The following is an 18706-nucleotide window of genomic DNA, read 5'->3' as shown; positions in this document are numbered from 1 at the left end:
GAGTGCACGTGGCCACACTAAGCACATTAATTTGGTGGTGTGCGTCCATGTACCGAGGCTAGTGTCGATTTCTGGAGCGTTGCATTATGGGTAGCTATCCCGTAGTTCCCGCAGTTTCCCCTGCCCATCAGAATTCTGGGTTGAGATCCCAATGCAAAAACAGTGTCGCAGGTGATTCTGGGTAAATGTCGTCACTCAATCCTTCCTCTGTGAAAGCAATGGCAGACAATCATTTTGCGCCCTTTTTCCCTGGATTGCCCTGGCAGATGCCATAGCATGGCAACCATGGAGCCCATTTAGCCTTTCGTCACTGGGGTAAATTGACGACATATACCCTGAAACACCCAGGAAAATGTTTTTGACTCTTCAGGCATTGAGAGCTCAGCCAAGAATACAAATGCTTTTCGGAGACGGCGGGGACTGTGGGATAGCTGGAGTCCTCAGTACCTCCTCCCTCCCTCCATGAGCGTCCATTTGATTCTTTGGCTTTCCGTTACGCTTGTCACACAGCACTGTGCTGAGTCCCTGCTGTGGACTCTATCACAGCCTGGAGATTTTTTCAAATGCTTTGTCATTTCGTCTTCTGTAATGGAGCTCTGATAGAACAGATTTGTCTCCCCATAAAGAGATCTCCGTACAGTCCATGCTGGAGCTCTTTTTGGATTTGGGACTCCATCGCCACCCGTGCTGATCAGAGCTCCACGCTGGGCAAACAGGAAATAAAATTCAAAAGTTTGTGGGACTTTTCCTGTCTACCTGGCCAGTGCATCCGAGTTCAGATTGCTGTCCAGAGCAGTCACAATAGTGCACTGTGGGATACCGCCCAGAGGCCAATACCGTCGAATTGTGGACACACTAACCCTAATCCGACATGGCAATACCGATTTGAGTGCTACTCCCCTCATCGGGGAGGAGTACAGAAATCGGTTTAAAGAGCCCTTTATATCGATATAAAGGGCTTCGTTGTGTGGACCGGTGCAGGGTTAATTCGGTTTAACACTGCTAAATTCGGTTTAAACATGTAGTGTAGACCAGGCCTGAGTTGCAGCAAACTGCTTGCAAAAAAATACCCTGAAGATTTTTCTCTTCAGGAATTTTTCTAAGCAACAACCCATTTTTCACAGAAATTCTGCCCTTGCCCTTTTCACCTTGCTCTAAAGGAACATTTTCCTGAGCAACAACAGACACTTTCTGGGTTTCACTTAACGAATCACCTCTGTCCCATTAGGAGGATTTTCACAAACTCCCTTTCAGGTAAACTGCTAGACTTCATAGTCACAAGATTAGAAGCATTCTCTTCCCTGTTACAAGTTTCCACACTATTAGTGGATAACAGTCAAATAACCTTATGCTTTCCTTGTGCCCTGGCTATGATATCACCCTGATCAGACAAGGTTATCATATCTTTACCCAGCAACATACTAGCAACAGGCAAAATAGAAGCACCAGAATCCCTTGGTCTCTGGGAGCTATTTATGACATTAACTGGATGCAACCTAGTTATAATGTCATCATCCCTAGCAGACACAAATTCAGGACCACTTCCTTCCTGGGCTTTAGTTGTATCCAGATTCAGCTCTAGGTCAACTGATGAATTTTCAACCATCATAGGCTGACAGGCTTCTTCTGTCTGCTTTACAGACAGAAAAGAGCTGGAGAAACATTCCTCTTTAACAGACAAACAGCTTGGGATATCCTTTCCTTTGTCCCAGCACACATGGCTGTTCACATACAATTGCTTGGAGATTGGGGTAGCTCCCTTCATAGGCAAGTCATTACCCCTAACAGACACAGGAACATTTCCTTCACTGTCAAAGTTCTCCACACTGGTAACAGGTAAGGTACAGGGATACTCATGTTCCACTAACCTTGCCTTCCAAAACTGCTGATGAGACAAAGCCATCAGCTCATAAGGCTGCCTATGTTCATCTAAACTTTCTTTGCCTTTCCCTCCCTTAACAGATAAACTGCTGTTTTCTACAAATAGTGTCTTATTACACTGAGCTACTTTAATCACCTCACTTTTACCTGGGCCAGACTTACTTTCCCAAGCTTTACTAGCCAACATTCCACCACCCATAAAAAAAATTACCTTTTTCTTCCTCAATTAGGGTTTTAACCTGATCACCAACTTTAAATTTGCTCTAGAGAAACATCTCCCTGAGCCTTAAAATCATAAAATATCAGGGTTGGAAGGGACCTTGGGAGGTCATCTAATCCAACCTTCTGCTCTAAACAGGACCAATCCCTGGACAGATTATTGCCCCAAGCCCCTAGACTGACCCCCCTCAAGGATTGAACTCACAACCTGGGTTTAGCAGGCCAATGCTCAAACCACTGACCTATCCCTCCCCCTGGGTCTAATACCAGATTCACTTCTGAAATACCAGACAATTAGGAATTTTTTCCACCTATTCACTGCTTCATTGCACAGATAAACAGCTATCGTCCTCATACAAACATTTAGAGAAACCCTCCATAGGCAAATCCTTGCCCCTAGTAGACACAGGTTCAGGATTATTTCTTTCCTGTGACTGGTTTATGTCATCAACTTAATTGAACAAAGTTTTAATATCATCCCCAGTCAAAAGATCCTTAGACAATAACTTCCTTACACCAGCTATAACATCATGTTTAACACCATTCCATTCAAGATGGATTCTGGTTAAAGGCACACTTACAATAAACTCACAGAGGATTACAATATTCAATATTATTTGGTAAATAATCTTCCTCTTTGACAAAATCTGTTTTAACAAGAGTGATATTAGAAGCTGTCATTTGCCCTAAACAGCTTTACCATTGACTTTTACATTCTCTGCATGAGTTATGGAATTACCTTCACCCGAACTCACTGTAAAAGCATTTACATAAAAGGTGGCAGGGTTGGGGTAAATTTGGTTATACACAGACAACTGCTTAGAGTCAAACAACACACCAACATTGTTACAAACTGGATAGATTCTATCCCCATCTTTGCTGTTGAGAGGAGCTGGCTTTCCAGAATGATACAGTTCCTATTGTTCTTTTATTCTCTTGAGTTGGCGCTTAAGTCTGTCCATTTCTCCCTTAGCTTCTAGTTCCTGCAATCAAATTTATGCCATTCTTTGTTTATGTTCAAAACACAGGTGTTCTCTTTCAACAGCTTCTCCTTTCATATTAGCTATTTTTTGCTTTTGGTCAAGTTCTAGCCACTGGTTTCTCACTGCAAGCATTTTCACTGAGCCTGCTTCCTTATCACTGGCAATTAACAGATTTTTAGTTCCTGCTCTGGGGCCTTTTTTTTAAAATAAAACCCTCTCGTAAGCACAATTCTTCCAAGCATTTTCTGTCAGCATCTTGATCATGAGTCACTCACTGTAACTGATTTTTAACCCTTAAACTCTCCAATATCAAAATTAAATTTTGACAAGCGTGTGGTTCTAATTCAAAACCCAATTAACCTGTGTTAACGTGTATCCAAGCACAACTACACCACTGTGACCAGGGTCCTAGTGGGGACCCAGCTATGGTCACTCAATTAGGGTGAACTGCAAAGAATGGGGTAGCCAAACCCCAAAAAGCTAGTGGGTATTGCAATACTTAGATCAGGGGTAGGCAACCTGCGGCACGCGAACTGATTTTCAGTGGCACTCACGCTGCCTGGGTCTTAGACACTGGTCTAGGGGGCTCTGCATTTTAATTTAATTTTAAATGAACCTTCTTAAATATTTTAAAAACCTTATTTACTTTACATACAACAATAGTTTAGTTATATATTATAGACTTATAGAAAGAGACCTTCTAAAAATGTTAAAATGTATTATTGGCACCTGAAACCTTGGAGTGAATAAATGAAGACTTGGCACACCACTTCTGAAAGGTTGCTGATCCCTGACTTAGGCCTTGGCTACATTGGCGCTTTACAGCGCTGCAACTCTCTCGCTCAGGAGTATGAAAAAACACCCCCCTGAGCATACCAAGTTACAGCGCTATAAAGCGCCAGTGTAAACAGTGCCCCAGCACTGGGAACGCGGCTCCCAGCGCTGTAAGCTAATTCCCACGGGGAGGTGGAGTACCTGCAGTGCAGGGAGAGCTCTCTCTGGCGCTGCGACCACACTCGCACTTCAAAGCGCTGCCGCGGCAGCGCTTTGGAGTTTCGAGTGTAGCCAAGCCCTCTGAGTCACCAAACCAGCATAAAACAGCTTTTTTATCATCTTACTGGTTACTCAGAAGTCCAAACACCACAGTTCCCTTAAAGTGATCCAGCCTCAGGTTTCCATTCAGGTATTCACGTCAAATATGATGAAAATTTCTGTAAATCTTATTTCATCATATAAAAGAAAAGGTTCTACCAATCCCGAAGGATCCAACACATTACCTTCCAGATTAATGTTTCAGATCTTACCCAAATTCATGCCACAGCCAATTCTTATTAACTAAACTAAAATTTATTAAAAAACAGGAGAGAGAGAGAGTATGGTTAAAAGATCAATATACATACAGACATGAGTTCAATTCTTAAGATTCAGATTCATAGTAGAGATGGTGAGCTTTGTAGTTGTAAAGAGTTCCTTTAACATTCAGTTACAGGTCACAGTCCAATGTCTAAATATCATATTCAGGGCGTATTAGCATATCTGGGACCTCAGTCTTGCGACTCAAACTTCCCCTGATGAAGCTTAAGCAGACCTGAGATGACACAATCAGGACCCAAGGATCTTTTATACAATTTCATGTCTTTTGACAAGCTGAAATTCCTCAGGAAACAAAAGGTAATTAGGATGACTTTGAAGGAGGACCATCACTGATACTTAGCTATACGAATTAACATAAGGCTCTTTGATTGTTCCTCCACCACTCACAATACATTTCAAAAAGAGATGACTACTAAGATATCCCGAGTTTACAATTAATTTACATTATATGATTTTCTTTTGACCTCTGAATTATCAGAATACAGTATAGACAAGGACTGTTAATTACACTGTACACCCTGCTTACACATATGTAATACACAAAAACACAAACATTCACTCCCTATATGTCTTCTGAGAGTTATTTATTTTGCAGGATGCTTAACCCTTTCTAGCCATGTGTTACAGTATTTTTATAATACTCTGATGTGCACACACCGTTTAAGAGAAACACTATAGGCCCATGTATATGCTGGATCTAATTTCTGCAGCCAGGCTCCCGTGCATGTGCAGATCTCTGGATGGCATACTGGAAATTCTGGAGTAGCTCCATTTAAAATAATTGGAGTGTTTTGGCATATTAAACAAAATGAATACAGCAATAATTACAGTAGTCCCAGTGTTTACTTTTGTTACATTCAAATTATGGTAAGCTGTGATCCACAGTTTTAGTCTTCAATGTTTCACAGTTTTTTGCACTGAAAATATATTTTTGTTTTGACAATCTATAACTGCATCACAGAAGTTATCAGAGAAGCTGGAGGTTTCAAAATCTGAGAAAGAGGAAGGCAGGGCTTTTGGCTCCAGAGAAAGTGTGGCAATTGTTTGGGACTGTGGGTTAAGAAGAATATTAGATGTATACTGCTGTTAAAATTATCAGCAGTGACATGGTTAAAAGCGAACATTTAAATTTATTCCTTGTAATTAGAAAAAATAAATAACTTTAAATGGACTACAAACCTATAATTATTATCTTCATCCATCTTCTCCTATTTGCTTGTTACATCCACTTGTGTCTTGTCTTAGACTGCAAAGTTTTTGGGCCAGGGACCGCATTTGTCGAGGTATTTGTACGAAAGCTAGCAAAATGGGCCCTTTTTTTGACTAGGGCATGTGGGACTTACCATATGACAAACAATAAACTGTTGTCTTAGATTTAAGAATTAACACTCCATTAAAATGAACAGGGTAGTTCACATTTTAACAGAGCTATTATTTCAGGGTTCCTGCATGTTTGCAAAGTCAGGAAAACATCATTGCAACACTGTCTTAAAGTTACCCTTCCATTTTAAAATAATAAAACCTTAGATTATGAAGCATGATTCTGCTGTAAGGAGTGCATTCCACAGTAAACTCTGCATATCCAAAATCATAGAACATACAGGGTATTGGAAATATCCACAACAGCAGCAGAATTCAGTTATAAGAGAGGGAGCATGGAGTCAAGGGCACATGAAAGACAATAAACATTTAAGCATGTAAATATAATTGTCCTATTGCTTTAGAAACAAACTAATCAAACTATTTTTATTAAATTGTGAATTATTTTACAATAAAGAAACTGTTTGGGAATTTATTTTTTATACAAATGAATGAACCGTTATCTGACAGATTATACTCAGTTCCATATGAGAAAGTCATGATACTGTATTTAGAAGAGGTGCTGGCAAAAAGCCAACATAATAAGGAGTGACAAAGTAGGTAAGCCTTTCACTTTTGACATGCATTTATAAATTCATAGTATCTGGCCCCGAGTGACCTTTCTGTGATGCAACCTATAAAGCAAGTACCTCTTAGCATGACTAAAAACTCTGATATATATATTATTTTTATATATATATATATATTCATATTTGCTTATATTTGTCTATATTTATTAAGAAGTTATTTAATTTACCCCAAAATTAAAATAAATTTACTTTATTACACATTAAACTTTATACTAAAATTAAAATGGATTCTTCAATTTCAAATTATTTCTTTGCAAAAGAGAATTCTTATCACACATAAGAAGGATCATTCAAAACTGAGCATTTGATTAATTTGAACATCTTGTTTTCTACCACCACAACATAACATGTCTAAGCTAAATACAGTCTGTCTTTTAAACATACAGTTAGATGTCATCACATTGGTTTTCAGCCTAAACTAATATTTCCTTTGGCCCTCCAAACTTTATCCTTTACAGAAGAAAAAATTCACAGGTATTCCTCTCATCATTCTCACTAAATCAGGTGCAATGGATTTCAGAAAACTGACTCAATGGAAAAAATGGAACCGCATTTTAAATAAATGGAAAAGGGTAACATGTTCCTTTTTCTTTCTTGCTGGTTCAGTTCCATTTTGGGTTCAACTGAAAGGGACGCATTCAACCAGATACTTCCCACATTTAACTACATCTCCTCTAGGAAAAAAAAAATGGAGGCTCACCAAGAAATTAGATAAACACTGTCCTAAAGAGATCTGTGTCCCTCCTGCTCACCATTTCAACTTCTCCTTTGTTTTGTTCCTTTAAGCTTTTGTACTCTAAAAATAAAAATATTTTCTGCTAACACTTTAATAATTTAAATAATAAAATCTTACACCAAGCTTCAGAAATTCTGATAATATAGGCACAGCATACACACTAATATATTCATGTGAACTGGATGGTAACATTTAGTAGAATGTATCATGCGAACAGGAGGAAGGATAAGGACACCCTGTACCACTGTGCAAGGTGAACACATGAACTCTATTCCACTTCATGATTCTCATCGTTACTTGTGTCTATTTTCAAGGGAAGCCAAATTTAGGCAGGAATGCATGCCCTTTAGCTGAACAACATGGAACAGACTTGCACTCTCAGCAAAGAGCACAACATATCTGACCTATGAAATGTCTTGTTACACTATTTCTCAACAAAGTTCTATTCGTTTTTGTCTGGAGGGTTTCTGTCGTGATAAAAAAATTAAAAATACAGTAAGTTTATTTATAACCTACCAACACAGCACGAACAGGATTTCAAACTTGTGTAATTTGCCAAATTATCAAAAACACAAGAAGATGTCTCTCTATGCCTGTAACTTTTTCTTAATTTGATGTACCTCTAAATATTAGTACAATTTAAAATGTTTAAGTTCCTATAGCTTTTTTATTGCAAGTTTCAGATATGCAAGAAAAGTAATATGGCAGCCATTACATCTTCATTTCTCATGCGCACAAAACAAAGCATATCTGTTGTAGAATTGTGGAATTAAGACTTTAAACAACAAACTGCCTACCTGCCAGTGAAATATTTAACTTCATATAGAGAACTTACCGATTTAGCATCCCTGTAAGGATAAAACTACTACATACATGACTTCAGATATTTTACTTCATTTCAGCAACAAAAACGCCTACTTCAAAACAAAACGTAAGACAAGAATCATATATGCTCTGTGTTATACAGAGCATTCCAGTTGAATAGAATAAGAGTATGTAAAAAGTTAAATACGTCAAATGTCAGAAAACAACCCAGTCATGTTTCAAGTCTTGTGCATGACTTGCAAAATCTTTGTTTGACGGTCTAACTACCAGAAGTCCAGAAGCCAATAAAACAGCTTTTAGATATCTAATATTCATTTGTACTTCAATAAATTAATACTTAACTATTTTATTCTTTAAGACTAAATACTACACCTTCAGTTTATGCTTTTATGCTGGGGGAGGGGAATTTACATGGTATATCAGATGTTAAAAAATTAGACAAAATCATTTGAATATAACATTGCAATTTTTAGCACCCACTCCTGTATTCAAGTTAACCAAAAAATGTAGTGGTTAGATATAATCAGTTCTCTCAGCCAAAAGGGTCTCTTGGCTGCTTATCACATCTGGGAACTTGATAATACAGCATCAAAGGTCACATGTCAAGGGAAACATAAAGGTGACTTGTATTATTACGGTCTTATTTCCAGTGGAACTCCTTAATTTAAAATTACTTTCATTTCCTGTGTTCTAGCTAAAGCGTTTTACTTGAGAATTTCTGAATGTAAGGGAAAAATTTTTACATGGAAAGATATTTAAAATATTAAGGGACACAATCTAGGAACAAAGACACTGCCCCACATTTGATCACATCAATCTTGTTACAAAATCTTACTTTCATAATTTTGTGTTTTCCTTTTAGAATTATCTTTCTGATGGCTTGAGAGAAATCAGAGAGGAGGGGAGAAAAAAGCTTCCAGTAATTCAGTACAAACATACCAATTTGGGTAACCTATACTAAGAAAGTGACATTATGTAAACAGACTAGTACATACACACACACAGCAAGTTGAGGTGTAGATTTTTTTTATGACTCTTAACTATAGTTCAACATTTTTATAAGAGAATCAGGAAAATCCTTAAGGTAAGAGCTACAGTAGAAAATCACTTTCAAGGTAGGGCTTTTTTATTATCTTGAAAAGTGTAACTTAAAAAAATAATGCAGCTTAGGGTTTGGGGTTTTGTTTTTGTGCTATAGAGGAAATGTTGTAACTATTTCAAAAATATTTGAAGGAAAGAAATATTAAGCAATAACTTGTTTCAGTATCAGTTTACCTTAATACCATTCAAACCTAAAAGGGCCTTTAGACATACAATATAAACAATGTGAACTTTAAAGATCTGAGTGTGACATAAAATGTGTGTCACATACTTTGACATACACCTCTACCTCGATATAACGCTGTTTTTGGGAGCCAAAAAACCTTACCACGTTATAGGTGAAACCATGTTATAGTGAACTTTCTTTGATTCACCGGAGTGCGCAGCCCCGCTTCTCAGGAGCACTGCTTTACCGCATTATATACAAATTAGTGTTATATCGGGTGGCGTTATATCGAGGTAGCAGTGTACCAACTGCTCTCCCATAACAACCGCCCCGCCATAGTAACCACTCCCCAAAGCAACCACCCCTCCCTGGCATATCAACAGTTAGGCCTCGTCTACACTGCCACTTTACAGCTCTGAAACGTTCTCGCACAGGAATGTGAAAAAATACCCCCATGAGTAATGCAAGCTTCAGCACTATAAAGTGGCAGTATAGACAGTGCACCAGCGTTGGGGAGCCACACTCCCAGCACTGGCAGCTACTCCCTTCGTGGAGATGGTTTTTTACAGCATTGGGAGAGCTCTCTTCCAGCACTGGTGCCGCAACTACACAGCCGTGGGAGAGCTTTAACATTGGCAGTGAAGGCATACCCTTAAAGAAATAACTGTCAAGCAAATCAATCACTTTACCTGCAAAAATATGTTCCGTAGCTCATTGGGATCCGCTCTTTTGGTTGTTTGTACCTGTAAAGTCAAGAAATGGAAGTTAATGCTTTACTAGCTAGGTAATTGACTTGTAGCGTAGGGAATCCTCATGCAATCTATGCTGATAAGGGTAATAAATGTCAGCTCTCTTATCTAACTGATAAACAGAATCTCAAACACTAAAATCTAAGTTTTCATTGCTTAACTTTAAAACAATTCAGGGAGTAGTGATAGCTGTCAAACTCATTAACTGTTGTCTGAGAACAAGGGAGACAGTGAAACAGACCCAAATGTCAGGAGCAACAGTATCTCCAGAGCCCCAAACGGTAGAAATTGCCCTTAGCAGAAGTTGCAGTAAATCACCAACACTTGAGAAGTGTCTCCATTTGCCTTTACAATTGTCTTAGTTAACTTGAATTAAAACATGACCACTCTCTAGTTCAAACAAACAATTGGGAAGACCTTGGGACGCTGAAAAGTTCAAGCACATGTGCCAGCATCCAGGCTACACTTGTAGGCTAAAAACTCACTAAGCAAACACATTTTACACCTTTGGGTTGACTATGTGCAACAGACCAACAAACATGCACAACAAGAATCATCAATATTTTTCCAAGTGAGATGCACTGTTCTGAAAATTCCCTGAACCGAACTGTGCTCACCCAGCTGAGGACTGCTCTGCAAGCTCCTGCTGTAAAACTCCCATCTTCCCAAAGAGCTACTCTATTCACTCTCAATACCTCCCCAGAGCTGCTCTCACCCCCATACTGCCCCCAACAGACCCTTAACCCAAAGCTGCTCCCTGCCCCCGCCACAGGACCTTTCCATCCAGAGCTGCTCCCTCCCATCCCCCAACACAGGACCTTTTCCTCCCAAAGCTCTTCCCTTCCTTCCCACTACTCGCCCCTGTCCCCGAGGGGCGCTCTCCCCCCATCTCCTCCCACACACTCCTTGTCCCGCGGTGGGGGGCGCTCTCTTCCCCCCATCTCCCTCACACCCCATCGCTCCCTTCCCCAGGGTTGCTCTCTGGGGGCCGCTGCCGGCTATCAGGCCCACAGAGGAGCAGCAGCAGCCGCCGCCGGCTCCCCGCCTGCCTGCATGGCCCCGAACTGGCTGCCCGCAACACCCGGCTCCTTATGCAACAAGCGACGGAGGAGCAGAGTCACCTTGACCGCCATGCTGAGCGCGGGGAGGGGAGGAGGAGCTGCCAGCCCGGCGCTACCACCAGCCAGCCGCGCCGCCGCAGCCCGGCCCTATGCTAATACGCCGGCAGGCGGGGACGGGGACCGTGGTGTTGCCAGGCCGCGGGCGGGGGAGTGAGGGCGCCTGAACTTTGTGGCCCCACTAAGCGGTCCCCAAGGATGGTGGGTGGCCGGAGTGAGGCACCTCCCAGAGGACAGCGGTCTCGAGCGAGGCAGGAGTGCCTAGCCCTGGGGTTGTGACCGCCTGGCGCCTGCCAGACAGAGCTGTGAGGAAACTGAGCTAGGCCAGATGCTGGCGGTCCGGGGGGGGGGAGGGGAGGGGAGGGTGCCCGCCTTGCTACAAAGACCTTGGGATGGTTATAGCCCACTAATGCACAACCTCAAACTCTTTGTGTGACTCCTCTCCCACCTACCAGAGCTCTGGATCAATGGTTCTCAGCCTTTACATTCGCAATCCCCTTTTCTATAAAGTGACCACCCCAGGATGCCCCTCTGTTTCTACCAATGTAGAAAGGTTAGGGTAGTCTTGACCTGACATCTGTTCATACTCCCAGATTGAGAACTGTTATAGGGGTCTGACTTTATACTGCCTTACACCTTATACAGTCATTCACACCTAAACAAGATGCAGTGCAGAGGAAGCAAGGTCTACTAGGTAGAAAAGACTGACTGGGAGTCATATTCCTGGCTCTACCAGTAACTTAGCAAGTCACTAACCCCTGTATATTTCATCTGTAAAATGGATATAATATTGCCCCTCTCACATCATGTTGCATGAATTATTTAATAATGTTTGTAAAGTGCTTGAAGATCCTTATTAAAGGCACTATACAAATCAAAGTATCAGTAGATCTGGTAAAAAAACACTTGAACTTTTGACAAAAACTGCCTCATACCTCAAAAAATATTTTTGCCAGCTCTAATTAGTGTTATGTTGCAAATATAATTCCAGCAATTATAATTAGTACTTATATTTAGTAGCATTTCATATCTGTAAAATGCTGGACAAATTCATTACTGGCATAACCAAATGCAGCAACTCCATTGAAGTCCAGTGTAATTACACCTGTTTACATCAAGTGGTATATTTGGCCCATAAACTAATAAATCCTAGCAACATGATCCACGCAAGACACATAAATATTATTATCCCCATTTTATGGAGGGGGAAATGGAGACACAAAGTAATCAGTGGTGCTGTGACTGGAATTCAGAAGCTTCTGGTTAGAAGCTGTCCTGTGCTTTAAATACTAGGCAATGCTGCCTGCTTCTCTTTAAACTTGAAAGAAATATGCAGGTTACTCATTCAAAAGGAGGGAGACAATGGCACTATGTTTGGACAACTTGTTCACAATCTGCCTTTGGGAACCAAATGTTTGAGAATAATGCACTTTTTATTTTGCCATATAAAAATTTCAAAGTGACCAACAAGATATCTTATGTTCTTAGCAAAGCATATATGACTGCTGCTGTTTTAACCCCAGATAAGATCCACACAAATACTTCCAACTACAGTAGATAGGAGTCTGGGGGTTTATAAACAGTGTGCTAAAGCCCTAGGTTCTATGCTGTGATATAAGGGTAACTGGAAAAGTAGATTTATTTTTAGGAATGTTAGAGTGGAACTTTGTTAGCCCACTTGTGGTTCATTAATATTTTATCTACTTACTGACTGGCAGCAGAGATAATCTTGCAAAAGTCAACCAATATATATGCTATTTGAAGAGCAATATCATCCTAGATCTACAGAAAGAGCCTGTCATAGTAATATTCCTCGATTTGGACCTTAGAGTTCAAATATAAGGTACTAGCATGAAGTCCTGTAAGCTTAATCTCCAGCTTAGATCTGATAGGCTGCCACCAGGTCAGGAATGATAGGGCCTGCCCCTTTCCTCTCTCTGGTGTCCCAACCTTCCTGGAGGGACCCCCAGATTCCAAATCCTTGGAGTCTAAAGCAGGAGAGATAATCCCTTCCCCCTCCTTCCCAGGCTTCCTCCCAGTCTAGCTTGGCGCGTACAAGAAACCTGTTTTCGGCTTCCCAAAAGATAAGCGTTCTTTCCCTTAGGACAATTGAGATGCAAAATCACCAACAGCTTGGCTTTGCCTTTCCCCGTTCCTGCCTTCCCGTGAGGGAGACAGATCCTGATACAGAGGTTTCATTTCTCTGCCTTACTAGAAAAAGAAACTTCCACAAGTTTGAAAAAGAAGCTTTATATAGAAAAAGAGAAATACAGATAATAACTGCATAAACATTTATACAGGCTCCTACTTAAGAATCTGAATAACCCAGTCTGATTTAAAAAATAGCCATTTTAAATAGACCAGCAATCACACACAGTAAGTACAAGCAAAGCATATCAAGCGATCTTACTTTGTTTCCGTTTGTACTCACTGCCTTTTTGTAGAATGAGAGAAGATTGGATTAGCAAGATAGCTTGTCCCTCACAGCCGAAGAAGCAACAAAGACCCCAATCCACATCTGTAAATACAACACAAAGCTCCTCATAGCGCCGAATTACTTTGTTTCCCTTTGTACTCACAGACTTTTGGTAGAATATTTGAGATAAGATGGAGTTAGAAGGAAACTTGTTTACTCATAGCCGAGAAAACAACAAAGACCCCGAGTATACAAATTCCCGCCCCTGACTTTTAAACAATCCAGTTCTTTGATTGGTCCTCTGGTCAGGTGTTTGGTTACCCTTTCCAGGTAAAAGAAACTTAACCCTTACCTTACCTATCTACTTATGACAGAACCTAAAGCCTTATCTACTATAGAAACATTTTTTAAAACTTCCCCCATCGATGTTAGCAATGGTGAGAGCTCTATGAATGGGCCACAAGGGTTTTTAACAAGGTTTCTGGTAATCTTAATCAGAGTACTTAAATATACTATGCCTCCTACTTCTGCTAATAGCAGAAGAGTTGAATACCTCCCTGTGTGGACTTGGGACCACACTATAGCAACCTCATGATGTGAGTAGCAATATCCCCCATTCCAGATACAGACAGTGTATGCTTCTTTACCCAGTCAATTGCACAAATATAGTGCCAATTTTTTTAGTAGTGTAGGTGAGTACAAGGCCTTTGAAGTCCAATAAGACTTCTTGAGAATTTGTCTATTAGCACACAGATCACAAAATACCTCATTTACCAAACCAATCTAGCTCTTCATTTACTATTAGCACGGGAAAAAGGTGAGTTCACATGGATTTGGGACGTACAGTATTATGGAGTTGTGGTAGTCTCTATATATTTAATATGGAAATTAGCAGCCTATGGTAAGCCAAAATTTCAACTTTCCCGCCCTTTCAGTTTATCAAAAATAAATTAATAATCCCTCTGAAATTTCACATACTTTATGTCATGGCAGGATAGAGCTTTTCTGGGAAGACTAAAAACATTCTGGGGAATATTCTTTAAGGTATGCGGTTTAAAAAAAAAAGTCATGTTCATCTTGTAAACATTTTCCTAATTTTTTTGTGTGTGGTTCATATCTTTAAAATGACTTGGCCTACAAACTCCAAATTTGTTTTATTTTCCTAAGGAAAAATGCCTTTTCAGCTGTAGGGGAAAAGCATTTTTCCCTCATCTACATCTGCTGTCACAGGTCTTTAAGAAGCTTGTGACAGTATGATTTTGTGGGCCTGATTCTGCTCTCATTTACACCACTTTAAATCAGAAGTAGCTCTGTAGATGACAGTGGAGCTTCCCTGGTATAAAAGCAGTATGAGAGGAGAATCAGGCCTTGTATCTTTAGTTAGTACTCAGGATATATTTCAAGATATTGGAAGCCTGGGTGAGGGCTCCAGAGTTGTAAGACCCAGTGAAGATCTGATGGCCACACTGTCTAATCCATCCCAATGGGAATAGATGATTAATTGATAAATTTAAAAGAAATCCAAATCCGCGGGTACGGAAATACCCAGGTATGGCACCTAAACAACCTAAATTACACCCTGTAGGGATGCCATGCTATAACCATACAATTATTATTAATGCATAATAGTTTTAGATTAAAATGATGTAGGCCAGCTGTAGGCAAACTATGGTTCATGGGCCACATCCAGCCCGCATGACCCTCTTGCTTGGCCCCTGAGCTCCTAGCCTGGGAGGCTAGTCCCCGGCCCCTCTGCTGCTGTTCCCTCTCCCTGGCAGCCTCAGCTCACCCCGCCGCCAGTGCAGTGCTCTGGGTGGCAGGGCTGCGAGCTCTTGGGGCAGTGGACCTGCAGAGCTGAGGCCTGACCCGGTGCTCTGTGCTGCGCGGTGGCGTGGCTGGCTCCAGCCAGGCAACACGGCTGCCTGTCCTGGTGCTCTGGGCAGCATGGCTGTAGCGCTGCCAGCCACTGGTGCTCCAAGCAGCACAGTAAGGGGGCAGGGAGCAGAGGGGGTTGGATAGAGGGCAGGGGAGTTTGAGGTGGTGGTCAGGGGGCAGAGTGTGGATAGTGGTTGGGGCAGTCAGAGGGTGGGGAACAGTGAGATTGAATGGGGGCAAGGGTACCGGGGGGACAGTCAGAAAGGAGAGGGGGGTTGGATGGGGCAGCGGGGGGCAGTCAGGGGCAGGAGTTCCAGGGGCGGTCAGGGGACAGGGAGCAGGGAGAAGTGTGTGGATGGGGCAGGGGTCCCAGAGTGCCATCAGGGGATAGGGAACAGGGGGATTGGATGGGGCAGGAGTCCCGAGGGGACCGTCAGGGGTCAAGAAGTGGGGGGGTCGGATAGGGGAAGGGGACTGGGCCACGCCTGGCTGTTTGGGGAGGCTCTGCATACAATTTCGGAAACCTGATGTGGCCCTCAGGCCAAAAAAGTTGCCCGCCCCTAATAGAGGCATATTACATTTTTTCCCTCTGTCATAAACAGATAGTTAAGGGTTAATGTCTCTTTTACCTGTAAAGGGTTAAGTAGCTCAGTAAACCTGGCTGACACCTGACCAGAGGACCAATAGGGGGACAAGATACTTTCAAATCTTGGTGGAGGGAAGTCTTTTCTTTCTGCTCTTTGTGTTGTTGTTCGCTCTTGGGACTAAGAGGGACCAGACATACATCCAGGCTCTCCAAATCTTTCTGAATCCGTCTCTCATGTTTCAGACTTGTAAGTAATTAGCCAGGCAAGGCGTGTTAGTCTTATGTTTCTTTTCTCAACTTGTAAATGTTTCTTTTTGCTGGAAGGATTTTACCTCTGTTTTCTTTAACTTACCTAAGGCTGGGGGGAGGGGGCCTCTGGTCTATAGGAATCTGATTACCCTGTAAGGCATTTTCCATCCTGATTTTACAAAGATACTTTTTACCTTTTCTTTCTTTAATTAACAGTTTTCTTTTTAGAACCTGATTGATTTTTCCTTGTTTTAAGATCCAAGGGGATTGGATCTGGACTCACCAGGGATTGGTGCCAGGAAAGGAGGGGGATGGTAAATTTCTCCTTGTTTTAAGATCCAAGGGGTTTGGACCTGTGTTCACCAGGGAATTGGTGAAGTCCCTCAAGGCAACCCAGGGAGGGCACGAAGTTTTGGGGGAACAGAGAGTGCCCCAGACACTGGAATTCTGGGTTGTGGCAGTATACCAGAGCTAAGCTAGTAATTAGGCTTAAAAGTGTCCATGCTGGTCCCCACATCTGTATCCTAAAGTTCAGAGTGGGGAAAGAAACCTTGACACCCTCACATTAATTCTAGGATGTAGTCTAGCTCAACTGGTAAAAGGAGAAGATGTAGAGGTAACATGTCATGCATCACAACAGAGTTGGAATCTCTTCTACTTTTGAATGTATCTGTGGTAATTATTTTTCTGCTATGTAACAGTTTTCCTTCACATCCTCAGAACAGTTCATTTCTAAGCTTTGGAATCATCAACGAGCCACGCTTTGATACACAGAACTTGCAGATTTGGGTGATTAATCTGGCCCACTTCTTGAGAAAGAAAATGAAGAACAGGGTGGAGAGTGATTGGCAGATACACTGCCATCTGAAAAAGGTATCGAAACCATGTTTGTCTTGGCCACATTGGAACTATAAGAATAACACTGGCCGATTCTTTCTTTATCTTGAGTATCACTTTGGATAGTAGTGGAATTGGTGGAAAAGCATATAAGAGATGTCTGTTCCATCTGAGGAGAAAAGCATCCCTGAGAGACTGGTGACCCAAGCCTGCTCTGGAGCAGAATTGAGGAAATTTCTTGTTCTTGGCTGTGGCAAACAGGTCTATCTATACTCTTTCTGATCCAATGGGAGATGTTCAATAAAGGCATTTAGATTGGAATAATTGATGTGGTTATATTTTGCCATGAGGGCTTGATAGTTAGCAACCCTAAATCGTAGGGTTGCTGAAGAATATGAATTACATCCAAATAAATCCAGTCATTTCCAGTCCTTGTCATATGGTGTCATTTTAGCATAGTGCTGTCTGTTATGTTCGTTAACAGCGTCAACAACCAGTGAAGTTGGGGATGGGTGAAAAAACAAAAAGTCCATGTCTTTAAAGGGCACCTAATATTTCTTGTCTGTCCTTTTGCACATCAGGGGTATTTGACTGGTGTCTGCCATATAGTTTTCACTGGATCAAGCAGCGCCTCGTTTATGGGGAGTGAAATTATGGCTGATGGCAATGTCTGCAGGATGTCAAGTAGTTTCTGCTGTGACTTTTTGACTTCTTCAAGTGGGATATGAAGGGAATCCACTGCCCTCTTAAAGAGGTCTTGAAACTGCTTGAAGTCATCTGCTTTTGTTGGTGGGGGAGGCATGGCTGCCTTGTCAGGAGATGATGAGGAAATGTTGGTCACCAGAGTGGCTTCCTTGTCTAGTCTCTCCTCCTGTTCCTCAAAGATCTACTCTTGAAGATCAGGAAGTCTGGCTACTGAAAATGAGATAGATCATCTTTCTCTGTCTCTCTGGGTTACACTAGAGGTTCTTGAAAATTGTTGTCTATATGGTGCCCATGGGTTCCAATATGGCCATTAACGTTGTGGAAATGACATGGGCAGGAGCACCGAAGGGTGTCCATACGAACTGTCTCTTCTACTCTGGCAGTAGATTGAAAGAACATGAGTTTCCGCCCGGCTAGCTCCCTGGTGTTGCAATGGAGAGCTCTGGATTGTTGTTCAGAGGAACCTGACTGAGACACACAACACCCCGCTGAGGGTGCCTGAAGAAGTTAGGCCTGACTAGGTTACTATCAGAAGGTGATAAGATTTTAGTTAAGAATTGATGTGTGTATACTTTTTTATATTAAAATCCTTTTTCTTCCCCAAAAGCTCTATTCCTTTTGCTAAAATAAACAATACTTTGATTTTAGGAAGACTTGTCTGATCTATGTGTACCACTGGTCACAGACTGCTGAAACGAAGACTGCAGGTGCCCAAACTCAGTCAGGTAAGAATTGGTGGAACACACATAACAGATGTCTGTTCCATCTGAGGACTTGATGCATAGGACACTGTAGCCCAGGATCCAGTGTAGGAATAGGAAAACTAAGCAATTCCACCCCAGGATAGGTAAAGGCATGAGACCTAACATCTGAGGGGGTCTATTCAAAGACCAGGAAGGGGCAGAGGTTTAGCTAACAGATTTGCCATAGTCAGAGT

General features: G+C 41.6%; 1 protein-coding gene across 3 annotated transcripts in view; it reads right to left on the bottom strand.

Annotated features, from left to right (window-relative positions):
* SLC25A12 (solute carrier family 25 member 12) overlaps positions 1–11183 on the bottom strand; it is an 80766-nt gene extending 69583 nt beyond the window's left edge. The window contains exons 1-2 of one of the 3 annotated variants that reach the window (XM_032771054.2): positions 11105–11183; positions 9924–9977 (exon numbers count right to left, since the gene is read on the bottom strand). In XM_032771054.2, the coding sequence (XP_032626945.1) occupies positions 9924–9977; positions 11105–11116 (66 nt within the window). In that variant the 5' untranslated portion in view covers positions 11117–11183. Of the gene's footprint in view, positions 1–9923; positions 9978–10468; positions 10770–11104 lie in introns of those variants that run through there. The other 2 variants (XM_032771052.2, XM_032771055.2) reach the window with 2 other exon arrangements.
* Between the last annotated feature and the right edge of the window lie 7523 nt (positions 11184–18706).

The sequence above is a fragment of the Chelonoidis abingdonii genome, chromosome 10 (genome assembly GCF_003597395.2).
Source record: "Chelonoidis abingdonii isolate Lonesome George chromosome 10, CheloAbing_2.0, whole genome shotgun sequence".
NCBI classification, from domain to species: Eukaryota; Metazoa; Chordata; order Testudines; family Testudinidae; genus Chelonoidis; species Chelonoidis abingdonii.
Note: the sequence above shows the minus strand (reverse complement) of the source record. Positions and strands in the feature narration are given on the sequence as shown.